Source organism: Pagrus pagrus, assembly GCF_965226575.1.
Source record: "Pagrus pagrus genome assembly, chromosome: 2".
Lineage (NCBI taxonomy): Eukaryota > Metazoa > Chordata > Actinopteri > Spariformes > Sparidae > Pagrus > Pagrus pagrus.
Window position 1 is genome coordinate 2,447,205 of NC_140186.1, and position 13,520 is coordinate 2,460,724.

The following is a 13,520-nucleotide window of genomic DNA, read 5'->3' on the forward strand; positions in this document are numbered from 1 at the left end:
CTCTCTCTCTCTCTCTCCCTCTCTGTCTCTATGTCTCTCTCTCTGTCTGTCTCTTTGTCTCTGTCTCTCTCACTGTATCTTTCTGTCTGTCTGTCTTTGTCTGTCTCTCACTCACTGTCTCTCTTACTCTCTCTCAGTCTCTCTGTCTGTCTCTTTGTCTCTCTCACTGTATCTGTCTCTCACTCTGTCCCTCTCTGTCTCACTGTCTCTCTGTCTAGGTCTGTCTCTCTCTCTTACTCTCTCTCTCTCTGTCTGTCTGTCTCTCTCTTACTCTGTCTCTGTCTCAGTGTCCCTGGTAGATTTATGTGTCCACACTCAGTTCAGTTATAATTCACGTCCCTCTGATCTGAGATCAGCTCTTTTTTCTCATGTATCCGCTGGAGTAACTCTCAAACTGACCGTGTGGATATTTTGCACATTGACAATGATTTTTTTCAGACCTTTATAGTTATTAATTCACTCAGGCTCACCAAAATGTATAGCACCCCCTCCCTCCCCCGTCCTCCACCTCCCTCCCTCCCTCCCCCCCTCGTTCCCCAGCCTTCCTGTGAATGGATGCTTTGTTTGAGGATCCTGGTCCCAGTCTGGCTGCAGGCCTACGTAGACGGGACTGCTGCTGCCGCCGCTGCTGCTTTGCATTAATCAATTACAGTCTGTGAAATAACAATTCAATCCCACTTAACGTGCTATGAAATGGGACAGTTTGTGGATATTGTTCAGAGGTGTCTGCTCACTGTCAACACACGACACACATGACCCCAACACACACAGAGAAAGAAAAAGAAAAGAAAAAGAAAAGTAAAAATAAAAAGGAAAGGAAAAAAATGTAATTCAGTGAAATCCAACAGGAATAAAGTAGCTACAGCAGTGTGTGTGTGTGTGTGTGTGTGTGTGTGTGTGTGTGTGTGTGTGTGTGGTCATGGTTACTAGTGTCGGTTTGCTGTGGTGGTGTTGGGTTTCTCCGTCCTGGATCTCCTCCTGCAGAGATGATACGAAGAGGAGAAGAGAAGTTACAGGCGTGAAGAGAAGAGAAGAGGAGGCGACACAGCTGAGAAATAAACTGGAGGATTTGAGTTCAGCTGATCGATCGAGTCTCTCAGAGAAACTCCAGAGACGTCTCTCCGTCTCATCTGCAGGTGAGACTGCTGCTGGTCTTTGGATGATTAAGGATGTTGGATGTATGCAACTTATATTATTTAACAAAGGTCAGAATATCAGAAGGATCCATGTTAGCTTCAAAAAGTCACTAAACTGTTTCTGGGACCATTCTCATATTTTCTGATCTTTGCGTTTGGCTTCATTGTATTTTCATGTATTTTGATGCTGTGTGATGTTAAATTGTTGTTGTTCATTTGTGGACTTCGTATGGATTCAACTCCATTTTTTAATTTTCTCACAAGGCATGATTTATGCTGCTGCTTTGCTTCAGACCCTCGACCTTCTGGAAAGCACAATTTTTCTGGGATCATGATATGTACCAAACTCCATTTAAAAAAGATGGAATTTTCTTACTTCTTGAATAGTGGCATTTATAATTTCAGTGAGCCTAATATGCAGAGTAAAACAATCATTTTAAGGTCAAAATAGATCAGATAATGTAGAATAATGGGGTGCCAAATTACAAAAAAAGAAAATAAAGGAGACTGAACAAATGACTTCATTTTGCAAAATAAAACAATATAATTTTAAAGAATAAAAATCTTCATTATCACAGATTGTAGAAGAAGTTTTTTTTCTTCTTTTTTTCTGGGAAACAGAAATCATGATATGTACCAAACTCCATTTAAAAAAGATTAGATTTTCTTACTTCTTGAATAGTGGCATTTATCATTTCAGTGAGCCTAATCTGCCAAAAAACCCCAATAATTTTAAGGCCAAAATAATGTGAACTAATAAGGTTTCAATGGGGAAAAAAGAAGATAGTAGAGGAAAGAACAAATGACTTCGTTTTGCAAAACTAAACAATATAATTGTAAAGAATAAAAGTCTTTATTATCACAGACTGTAGAAGTTTTTTTTCTGGGAAACAGAAGTCATGATATGTACCAAACTCCATTTAAAAAAGATGAGATTTTCGTACTTCTTGAATAGTGGCATTTATCATTTCAGTGAGCCTAATGTGCAGAGAAAAACAATCATTTTGAGGCCAAATGGATCAGATAAGATGGACGAATGGGGTGCTAAATAAAAATAAAAGATTAATAAAGAATAAAGAACAAATGAATTCATTTTACAAAACTAAACAATATAATTATAAAGAAAAAATGCATTATTATTCCAAATTGTAGAAACATTTTTTTTCTTTTTTCTGGGAAACAGAAGTCATGACATGTACCAAACTCTATTTAAAAAAGGTGCCATTTTCGTACTTCTTGAAAAGTGGCATTTATAATTTCAGTGAGCCTAATGTGCAAAGAAAAACAATCATTTTAAGGTCAAAATAGATCAGATAATGTAGAATAACGGGATGCCAAATTACAAAAAAAGAAAATAAAGGAGACCGAACAATTGACTTCATTTTGCAAAACTAAATAAAATAATTTGAAAAGATAAAAAAAAGCTTAATTATCACAGATTGTAGAAGAAGTTTTTGTGAGAACACTGAGGCTTGAATGTTGTGTCAGAGTTTGAAAGTTTCCTCAGTGGTTGAGGACGTAATAACTAAAAGTTTTAAGCATATTTTGACTCGTCTGTCTTAGACATTTAGACATTTTCTTCATGTTGAACATCTAAAAATGTAAAATGCCAGTAGCAGCCTCTAGAGGCCACAATCAGGGGCGGTTCCTCATATAGGCAATATGGGTACTTAGTATTTTGCTTTATTTTTAAGGCTATTGAGTTTTGTTTGAATACTCTGACTCATTTGTTTCTAGATATTGTTTGTTATTATTAAAAACAACCTGAACAAACCTGCACCAGATGATAAGAAATAAGCTTAACGGGACCAGTTTAACCTCGAAGAGTTCGGAGAAAGAAAGACCGTCTTTTAGGAAATTTAAGCCCAAAGTGCCGTATTTCCCGTATGACAACAGTGACACCTGCTGGCCAGAGGCAGCAACTGACCATAGAAAAAGGCATTTGATCTGTGTGCTTTAAATATGTACTTTGAATTCTGTAGCTTCTGTAAAGACTGTGTGCAGAGCTGGTGGAGAAGTTAACCTATACAGGAGTGTCCCATTTGTAAGAGAAGGAAACTGTGATCAAACAGCAGAACACATCAAGGTCCAGGCCCGACACAGAGTCAGATCAGAGAGCAGTTTAAGGAGCTTCACCAGTTTCTACACGAGGAAGAAGAGGCCAGGATCTCTGCTCTGAGGGATGATGAGGAGCAGAAGAGTCAGATGATGAAGAAGAAGACTAAGGCTCTGGGTAAAGACATAGCAGCACTTTCAGACACGATCAGAGCCACAGAGGAGGAGCTGAGAGCTGAAGACGTCTCATTCCTGCAGAACTACAAGGCTGCAGTGAAGCGAGTCCAGCAGCGCCCCCTGCTGGAGGATCCACAGCTGCCCTCAGGAGCTCTGATAGACGAGGCCATAGACATAGTGTCCTACACTCCTGTGATTCTGGATCCGAACTCTGCTCATCCAGAACTCCTCCTGTCTGAAGATCTGACCAGTGTGAGTCACTGAGAGAGGCAGAAGCTTCCGGATAATCCAGAGAAGTTCGTCTGCTATCGTTTTGTCCTCGGCTCTGAGGGCTTTGACTCAGGAACTCACAGCTGGGATGTCAAGGTCGGAGACAGTCCAGCCTGGGTTGTCGGTGTGGCAGCAGAGTCTGCTGAGAGAAAGGGAGATATAGACTAACAGTCCAGAGTATCATACATACACACCTTCACACACACTTTCACTGAGAGGTTGTTTCTGGTCATTAGCACAGGAAACACCCTCCCCCTAGAGATATTACTATTTTCTGTGATGATAATTGTGTTGACGATGAGGATTGTGGTGAAATTCTTGATTACTTTTCTATGTATAAGCAACGTGTTTAAACTCCCACTGAAGATATCAGCAGTTAATGTCTCTGCAACGGTGAAACAAGTGAGTTAAAAGTTCAACCAAAAAGGAAAATTCAGTCTTTATCTACTCACCCCAATGCTGATTGGAAGTCAGGTGAAGTTTCCTAGTCCACAAAACATTTCTCGAGCTTCAAAGCAAGGCAGTGCTGCAGCACTCCCCTAAAAAAACTGAAGTAAAAAAACAAACAACAGAAAATAAGATAAAATGGCTCCTTGCAGCTTGTCCAGCATAATCTAAGCCTCCAGAAGCCCAGAGATACAAAATGTATTTATTACTATTATCTATTTTATTTATAGAGACTTAGATTATGCCGGACGAGCTTGTACAGAGCCATTATATGTTGTTGGTTTTTTTTTACTTTTTAAAACAAGTCCCCGTCGACTTCAGCTGTTTAGGAGAACGCTGCAACACTATTCACGCTCCAGAAATGTCAACGGTCTCCAATGTGGGCAGCAGCAGACTGGTTCAGTCAGGAGATCCTGTCCTCTGCCTTGTGTTACTAAAGTGAGAAGACAACACACAAGACAATCAGAGGTCCATTGTGCTTGTACCCAGTGGTGTAACTGAGTACTTCCTCAAGTACTGTACTTCAATCCAAATTTAAGATACGTTACTTGACCTGAGCAATGATTTTGAACATGAATGTTTGCAATAAACTGAAGGATTGGATGGATTTTCTGTTACATGTAGTGAAACTTCTCCTTCTGAAGATAAATAAACTATTTCATATCCCTGTTGGATCACAAACAGGCTGTTTTTCTTACTTTTTACTGATACATGGCTCTTCACAGTACAGCCGCACTACAAACTTATGGTGCTCGTACATTATATGATGCACCGCTGTAGATTAAAGTAGCCAACAGTAGATAAAGTAGTTCAACTGAGCTCAACCTTAAACATCTACAGCAGGAAAATGACACATTCACATGAACGCAGCAGTAATATTAATCATCACATATAAAAACACTAACAGCGACCATTTTACAGCACGAGTACTTTTACTTTTCATACTTTAAGTACAATTTGCTGATAACACTTACATACTTTTACTTAAATCGGGTTTTGAATGCCAAAACCTTAGCTTGTAGTGGATTATGTTAACACAGTGTGGTATAAGTACTTTCACTTAATCAAAGAATGTGAATATAGATCAGTATTTAGTATAATTTACCATTCTGACAGTTTTAATACTCACTAGTTGTTGTTCTTCATGTAAAGTGATAGCATCTCCAGTTTGTGCTAGCACAAACCTGTGTTAGCATCTGCAGTCGAGCCATCCTGCTAACGTTAGCTGGGCTGACGCTGTTAGCATCGCTAGTGCTAACACAAGCAGCGCCTGCTTCTCACTGCTGTTCAGGAATGATGTCATCACAAGTGGCCGCCGTGAAAAAGTTATTCATCTTCGGCGGTTTTACCACAAACTTTCCATTTTCCTCCCGCTTCCTGTCTTCCTGCGCCTCTTTACTTCATTTTCGCGCGGTTTCTTTTGCTAGTTTTCGCTGAATCATTTCTGCACATGCGCAGTAAGCTGGGATAGTCCAATGTGGTGCAGACTGAAGGGGGGGATCCTGGTATTATGACGTTATTCGAGCGAGGATTAAAAAGAACAAAAACGTGATCAATTAGCGAAAAGTCAAAGAAAACTTTCTTAACCAGCAGTTTATGAGACTTTTGGCGCCCAAGGCAATGAACTCTGCCTAATAGTCATAATTATATAGCATTATCTTAATGTTGTCAATAATCAATAAGCTAAGGCTGCTAGCTAACAGTCACTCAGGTGTCACTCTCTCTGAAGGTGTGCAGAGGGTGGTGGGGGTTGTCCAGTATGAAGGTGAGGTTCACTGGCCACAATCCTCATTACACACCAGAATATGAAGGAGTGCAACAAACTACAGCGCACACTGATTATTGATTTGTAAAGCCTTATGATCAGTCAGTGGTGGAAGCTAACTTAATACATTTACTGAAGTACTGAACTTAAACCGTTTACCTCCACTCCACTGCTTTCAGAGGGAAGTATTATACTTTTCACTGCTCTACTTTTATTTGACAGCTTTAGTTACTAGTTACTTGACAAATTAATATTTCTCCTTACAGAATGCACAAAGAGCTTATAAAATATGATGTTTGGTTATAAATCAAATTACCCAAAGGTTTGTACAAGTACAGCTAAAATGACCAGCTGATCAATCAACTGACCGAACATTAAATGGCAAATATTGATAAACGCCAATCTCCTGAATTTTCATGAATACTTCAAGTACTTTTACTTAAGTAGAGGATCTGCATACTTCCTCCATACTGTGATTAATAACACTACAAACTTAATGTGGCATGAGGACGATTTCACCAGTGTTAATCTGCATGTGTTAGGGTTGATATATTTTGATGTATTGCTCAAAAATGATATTGAAGGTTTAGTCGATGCGTCTACATCTGTGTTCATCCGCAGGAAACTCCTCCAGCTGCTGTGGTCTCACGCTGGACTCGACCATCTTTGTTCCTGACGCGCTGCCTCGCCTCGTCAGTGATGGCCGGACCTGGTGTCGCTCTGCGGCTCCACGAGTTCAGAGAGTCTCAGGACTCCAGACAGCCTGATGGACCAACGGCAAAGTGAGTGAGCAGCATCAGCGATCTAAACCCTTTGGACTTCATTCAGAAAGTCATTTGGAAAGTTACTATTACTATCTCATCTGTTTTAGGCGCGACGTGGAGGAATTATAGTGGAAAACATTCAAAAATTTCAACCAAATCCAAAGATTATCCACAGAATGTGAACAAACAGAAGAGTTGATGTATTATGTTAGAGAGATATCACCACCAACACTCCCCAGGTGCTCCAAGCTTACATTTCAGATAGCTACCTGCGTGGCTAACTGAGCTAACTAGCTAACAGCAACTACAATTAGCAGCAGTAAGCAGTTACACTGGCTATATGCTGTCGTCTATATGATTTGATTATGAAGTTGACGGGTGGCAAATTCTTGCATACTGCACCTTTGAGGCTGCAACAAATGGTTGCTGTCACTCTGGACTAAAGGTGCCGTATGCAAGAAATCTGAAAAACATTCAGTCAGATTATCAACGTAATGTGTCTGAGGAGACATCCTGCGCTCTCACACCTGGAGCTGCATGCTTTTGTCAAATTTCTGGAAATGAAGAGGGGAACTGCTGCGGCGGCTGTGAAAACACTGCCACAAGGGGGAGACAAAAGTTCAACACTTTAATGTTCAGTTCATCAACTAAGAACAAAGCGTCACATTTTATAAACTCTGAAATCTGTAATTTGTAAAGTTTATAGGAACTAAAGCTGTTCAATAACTGTAGTGGAATAAAAGTACAATATTTCTCTCTGAGTTGTAGTTGAGTAGACGTGAAAAATACATCAAATACTCACAAACATAATGTGAACTTCATGTTAAAGATGTAATGGCGACTTTGTACATTAAAAATCTGATTCTTCTTATTCCAGCCCGTCACGTCTGGGGAGAGATGCACATGGATTATATCCAGGACAGCTGGGTAGAGTCCATACTGTCCACGCAAAGGATTGTGGGTAATGTATACCCTTTCGTGCTCGGCCTCTGTTACTGTAGGGTGTCAGTGCTCAGACAGCAGGTTCAGGTGTTTGATCAGAAGATTTATGGACTTACATGCTCCCCTCTTCTGTGTTTTCTGTCTTTCCTTTCTTTAAACTCCTCCCTCTCAGGTGCTCCTAATTAGCGATTAGGCCCCGCCCCATAATTACGTGAGGTTGGAGGAGAAGGACCAGGAAGTCCTGAGTGTTTGTGTCTTTTTCCTCACTTTTCTTTTGAGGATGGAGGGCTGGTAGTCCTGTTTTTGCAGCTTTGCTTGTTAGTTTAACTATGTTGTCTTTTTAGTTCTGGGTTCTTCTGTCCACTGTCCGGCCCAGACGTCCCCGATCCTTTTGTTCCTTCTGGCCAGACCTCCAGACTCCCATAGTTGTGGTTAATTGCGGTATTATCTGTTCTCGGGCGCGGCGTCCTCTTTACATGTCGCTGGTCACAGGGTAGAGCCGGCTTGTTTTGTGGTGACAGTATCTCATCTGGCTTGTGATCGCTTTCTCCCAGGAGGAGCTGGAAAATGTTGTTGGGGGGGAGAGACGTCAGAAATAACGTGCTGCTACTGGAACCTGGTCCCATGATAGGCGGCGTGAACCGGATAGTGTTTGGAAGTTTAATATCTAGGCTGATGGGGGTGCTACAGCAGAGCAGGGTCAGGAATAGCCACATTCAAGAAGTTTGGTTGTTAAATACTTTATCTTGCTGTGGACCAGAGTGCTGGACAGGTAGAAAAGAAGTAGAGAGACAAATGTCTGGATGTAACTCTAATGGCAGCCTCTGTCTTTTGACCTGTCCTCCACAGTGGGAGGTCTGTTCAGTCTCCAAACCCTCCGTGTGAAAACTACCAGCAGAGTTTTGACCTCCGCTCCCTGAGAGCGTCGACTGTCCTCCGCCACAGTCCTGCCGTCCTGCAGCAGCGCCCCCCTCAGACCACGTACCAGGAGCAGTTTGGTCTTCGGCCTCCTCTCCGTCCTCAGTAGTCAAACACAATGTAACGTATAAGATGTGTTGGTGTTGATTTTCCTTTTTGAAACCAGTTTGCAGCAGAAGATTTTCAACATAAGCTCAGTGACTGTTGTTTGTAGATGAATTAATTAGCAGGTCCTGGTGCAGGATGGACCAGGAAGTTTTATTTTCTTTATTATTATTATTTTTATTTTTTTATTTTTTTAATTGTTTTTAATTTGATACAGGCAAATAGACACGTGACTATATGATAACACACAATACAGTCTTTACAAAAAAGACAATAGGACACAAAAACTATGGAAAATAAATAAATAAAATTCATATGATCATTGTCGTAGATATTTTTTATATACAGTTGCTTTCAAATTCCCCCAATTTCAATTTGATTCAATTCAATTTCCTTTAATGATGTGGTTATGTTAAGTGTCTTTGAGCATCATGAAAAGCTATTTAAATAAATAAAAAGATTAAAAAATAAATCTTCTCCTTTTCTTCTTTGTCTTCCTCTTCTTCTCCTCCTGCTCCTCCTTCTTCCTCCTCCTCTTCTTCCTCTAAGCCCATACGATGACGGTCAGTGAGAAGATGGTCTATCTCTGTATAGTTATTAGTAGTTGTTCTTAATTAATTGTGTCAGCTGTTCACTGCAAGTCCTAAGTTCATCACAAGATGAACACGTGTTGCAGTCACATCAAACCACAGTGAATCTTTTATCGATCATTATCATTTTGTCATTGTGCGGTCGCTGTTTTCCAGTTGCAGCTGCAGAACCGGTTTATGCAGCTTAATTCAGGAATGTCAGATCATTGTTGTGGTTGACAGGAAGCTATGAGCACATTAAAGTCCGTGTACTAATAATGAACATGTTTAAGATGAGTCAGGCCTGATGACAGTCACCACACAGTCACACTTGCTGTATCATCACACTGAGATCATCATGTATGGGTCATGTAATGGACCACACACGAAAATACAATATTAATTCATTCATTTATTCATCAATATTTCATTCATAGATATCATGTAAATGTAATATATGTCATGTTTGGACCAGAATTTCTTTACAACGTTACACTTAATTGTCATTTAACAACAACAGGGTTGAATAACACAATTGAGTTCGAGTCCCTTTCAGCTACATCACAGATACAGAAACAAAAAAACCCCAAAACAAACTATTTAATATGGTGGATGTATATCGTCTCACAGCCTGAGGAGTGAAGCTGTTGGTGGTCTGGCGGTACGGCAGCGGATACTTCTGTATCTTTTGGCAGACAGACTGTAGTTGAGTTTAGTTCAGTTTGGCTCGAATACATTTAAACAAGATTTTAAGCCTGTTGAATATTTAACGGTCATTTTAAAACCATGAAACTTTTGTGTAGAAAACAGTTATTTAAAAAAAAAAAAAGTTTAAACTCTTTGTTTCATAACTAGTAATTAACTGGAAAGTAGGATGTCAGTGTGGACACGCCTCCTGACAGTCCTGAGGGGTAATCAGGTGAAAAATGTGAAACCAAATGTTTCTGTGTGGGAGCGTGGATCGTTTGAGCACCTCTGTTCATAAGAGGAGACCGCTTGCGTCAGAGAAACAAGGATTATGTCTTAAGTTGTGACGTGGGAATGTTCCTGTGTAGGTACATTATGTTACCGACAGTAGCCTGTTAGTCTCTAACCGTAGTCATCAGTCTACAAAGGTGGAGTGTTTGTGTCTAAAAGTGATGAGCAAGAATGAGTTTGCAAATCAGACAGTGAACCGGTCCGACAGCATCACTGATCACCGAGGAGGGAGATCCCCTCATGGCGTCTTGTGACTGTTCTCAAGTTCACATGTGAACATTTTAACGTGGAAGGAAAATAATCCCTGATGTGACATTTCCGAATGTTTTTCTCCACATCTGTAATCTCCATTTTCATGTGTGAGTTAAATAGATTAATGTGTGATTGGCTTTTTTTTTTTTTTTTTTTGCACATGTGGAGACAAAACATGGCAAACACAACATTAACATGCAAACTTAAACTTAACACGAGGAGAAACATCTTCAGGTTTTTTCAAGATGTGGAAACAAAACACGGCACCTGAAATCATCTGATTTCCACATTTTCACGTGATTGGCTTTTTTAACATTAAATTACAAATTTAAATTTAACACGTGAAGAGAAACTAATCGTACATGCGACTGGACACTTTTACAAGTAATCGGCTTTTTTCACACGTGGAAACAAAACATGGCACCTGAAATTGAGAAATCTCCTCTTGAATCCCACATTTTACCAAGCGGGTTGCAACTGAATTAAAACTTTCACATGTGAAAAGAAAATAATCTCACATGTGAGTTCATGTGAAATTTACATTTTCACATGTGAGTTACAAACTTTTGTATGTGAATGGCTTTTTTTTTCACTTGAAAGAAAATCTTACTGTGTGCTCTTACTTAGTTTAGATTAATTTTTTTAACACCACAGTCATGACATTTCTATCAACCACATATCATTCGTGGTAACAGCTTCTTCTCTACACATGCAGAATTAACTTTTTCACAAACACCGGTCCAAACACCACAGCCGTTTCTTTTTTTGCCTGAGACAAGGCGCTGCAGTCGTAGGCTCCCACAGCCTCCCAAGGCCTCAGAAAACAAAGACGGTCGTTCCAGTTCGACATAGACGGATTATTTTACTTAAACAATCTGTCTTCTCTGGCCAAGATGTTTACATTGTTGTCCTCAAAGGAATGATTTTTCTCCTTCAGATGTAAGTGGACAGAGAAGACAGATGGTTTGATAAAGGAGTGAAATAATCCATCTATGTCAAACTGGAACGACCGTGTTTGAACAGAGGAGGTGGCCTAAGACGTTACTTATCACCCACCTACAGTGCTGTACCGAGTTCTCTCCTCAGCCAGCTTAACAACCATTCACACCTGGGCTCACCTGCACCTAGCAGCCCACATGAAGGCCGGTTAAGTCAACGACGCACAAGTGGCCCTAACGACTCTGAAAGTCAGAGCTCAGACGTGTCCTTAACGACTGTGTGAGGACACTCCCACACAGTTTAAAACCCTGCAGCTCCTCCAGTTAGTCAGACCTGAAGAAGCCTCTTGGATGAGGTGAAACGTCTTCAAGAGACTGAAACACGTCCAGTTGTCTACGATACAGCACCCAGATTTACCATGACCGAGAACCTTCATCAACTAGTTACTGTTTTGTACCTTCAAGTAGAGTGAGACTTACAATAATACTGAGTTGTAACTAACTAACTAATGATTAAGTAATTAGTAATTAATGAGTCATGACTAGTTTATGCCAAATCACAGTTATTCAGGATTTACTCATTAACGATTCATTAACTATCAAAGCACAATGTTTTATTATTGATAACCCTCTTGTGAAAATGTCCAGCTCACGTGAGATTATTTTCCTTTCACGTGTTAAATTTTAGTTTGCATGTAAAAACAGCCAGTCGCATGTGAAAGTCTCGATTTTTGCATGTAACATGTTTGTAAAGGGTCAGAAAGTAAAAATAAAAATAAAGTAAAATATACTCAAGACTAACCGGCGACAATTATAAGTAAGAGGAGCGTTGTGAAATCCAAACAGGTTTTCTGAATCTCCAGACCATGTCCACCGTGAGCTTTCTGACGTCCTGGAGACATGATGTGTGTCCGTGTACACATGAATGTGTTTAGATAATGACTGGGCAAAAATAAGACTGGACCAACTTGTCCTGTTTGTTATCTGAGACAGTGTGTGAAACAACCATGGGCACCACGCCAACTGGCAAAACCACATCCTGAAACAAAATCCTAAGCAGAACAGTTACACAACTATCGCCTGACAGCAGAGATTTAGCAGGTAATCGAGGGGACATGATCCCTCAACCTGGGAAATAAGAGTAAGCACAACTATGTCATTTATAATATCAATAACATGCAATAAAAGTACTCGCGTCCCTCCAATAAAAGTAGGAAATCTGACAAATCATTATCATTTCACCACTTCCTGATTGATCCGCAACTGCAACTTCAATTTGATAACCCATAAGCTTCTGTTAGACAGCAGCTAACGTTAGCATTTAGCCACTTCTTAGCTAACATTACAGTTTGATTATTTTTTTCACGATACGACAGGAAACGTGCAAAGTAATTGTGAAATATCAACGGATACCTTGGACACATTTTTGTAAGCCTGGAAAGTGAAATGCTCTAGATGTTAGCTAGGATGAGGTTGAATGCTAACGTTGGCTAATGGGCTATATGTTGTTTTACCTTAAAATTATAATTATTATCGTCATCTTTTCAGTTACTGAACGACCAGGAAGAAGTGAAATAACTATTTATAGCTATAATCTGATTCCCTGCGTTTATACACCAGCTTTTAAGCCTCTCACGCTGAGCTTGACGTTCGAGGAATATGGCCGCCGTGTGAATATGTTCGATGCCGGGGACTTTGTCCCTGGAAGTGCATAACTGCAACTTAATAATGTAGCATGGGCTGAAAGAAAGCATCTATATCACTGACAAGATGAAACGTACAGAAGCTGAGAGGAAAGTTAGAAATGTGTAAAATGTCTCTCTGAAGAACGACAGATTGCAGGTCATTTTCCAACATCCGTTAAGTTTTTCCAATTTTTTTAAGCTGTTAAGAACTAGCCTATGATGATTTTCACCTGTAGTCTTTCATTCGTTGGTGTTGGAGTTGTGTTTGGTGTAGGTAAAAATTGTTTACATGAGCTTGTAGGGGAGTTTTTTCTGTTTAATTTGATGTGCAGCACGGGTATGTCTTAAAATCATTTTTGTGCTGTTCGATGCCAAATTGAGCTCCACTCGGGCTCAACAGGTTAACTTGGCTCTCAGGGCTTTAGGATCCTAAGTTTCCTTCATTGTCAGATTGTTCAGGTTATGGAAAATGCATCATTACGGGCCGGAAACATCTGGTGGACTAAGATATAAACCTTA

The 13,520-nt window shown here is 40.1% G+C and overlaps 1 protein-coding gene and 1 long non-coding RNA gene across 3 annotated transcripts in view; one reads left to right on the forward strand and one right to left on the reverse strand.

The window, feature by feature from the left end:
* The window catches only part of LOC311271643 (protein SPMIP3), a 12,451-nt gene extending 3,736 nt beyond the window's left edge, over nucleotides 1-8,715 (forward strand). The window contains exons 2-5 of the mRNA XM_084377413.1: nucleotides 931-1,136; nucleotides 6,472-6,632; nucleotides 7,492-7,575; nucleotides 8,406-8,715. Coding sequence (XP_084233539.1) covers nucleotides 6,550-6,632; nucleotides 7,492-7,575; nucleotides 8,406-8,583 — 345 coding nt within the window. The 5' untranslated portion in view covers nucleotides 931-1,136; nucleotides 6,472-6,549 and the 3' untranslated portion in view covers nucleotides 8,584-8,715. The remainder of the gene's footprint in view (nucleotides 1-930; nucleotides 1,137-6,471; nucleotides 6,633-7,491; nucleotides 7,576-8,405) is intronic.
* LOC311271649 lies at nucleotides 1,968-5,523 on the reverse strand. 2 transcript variants are annotated; one of them, XR_014624452.1, is made up of 3 exons: nucleotides 5,215-5,523; nucleotides 4,091-4,186; nucleotides 1,968-3,777 (listed from the first exon to the last, which is right to left on the reverse strand). It is a non-coding gene; the product is annotated as an uncharacterized lncRNA (long non-coding RNA). The 2 variants fall into 2 exon arrangements; XR_014624453.1 differs by lacking the exon at nucleotides 5,215-5,523 and having other exon boundaries at nucleotides 4,091-4,514.
* Nucleotides 8,716-13,520: the final 4,805 nt, after the last annotated feature.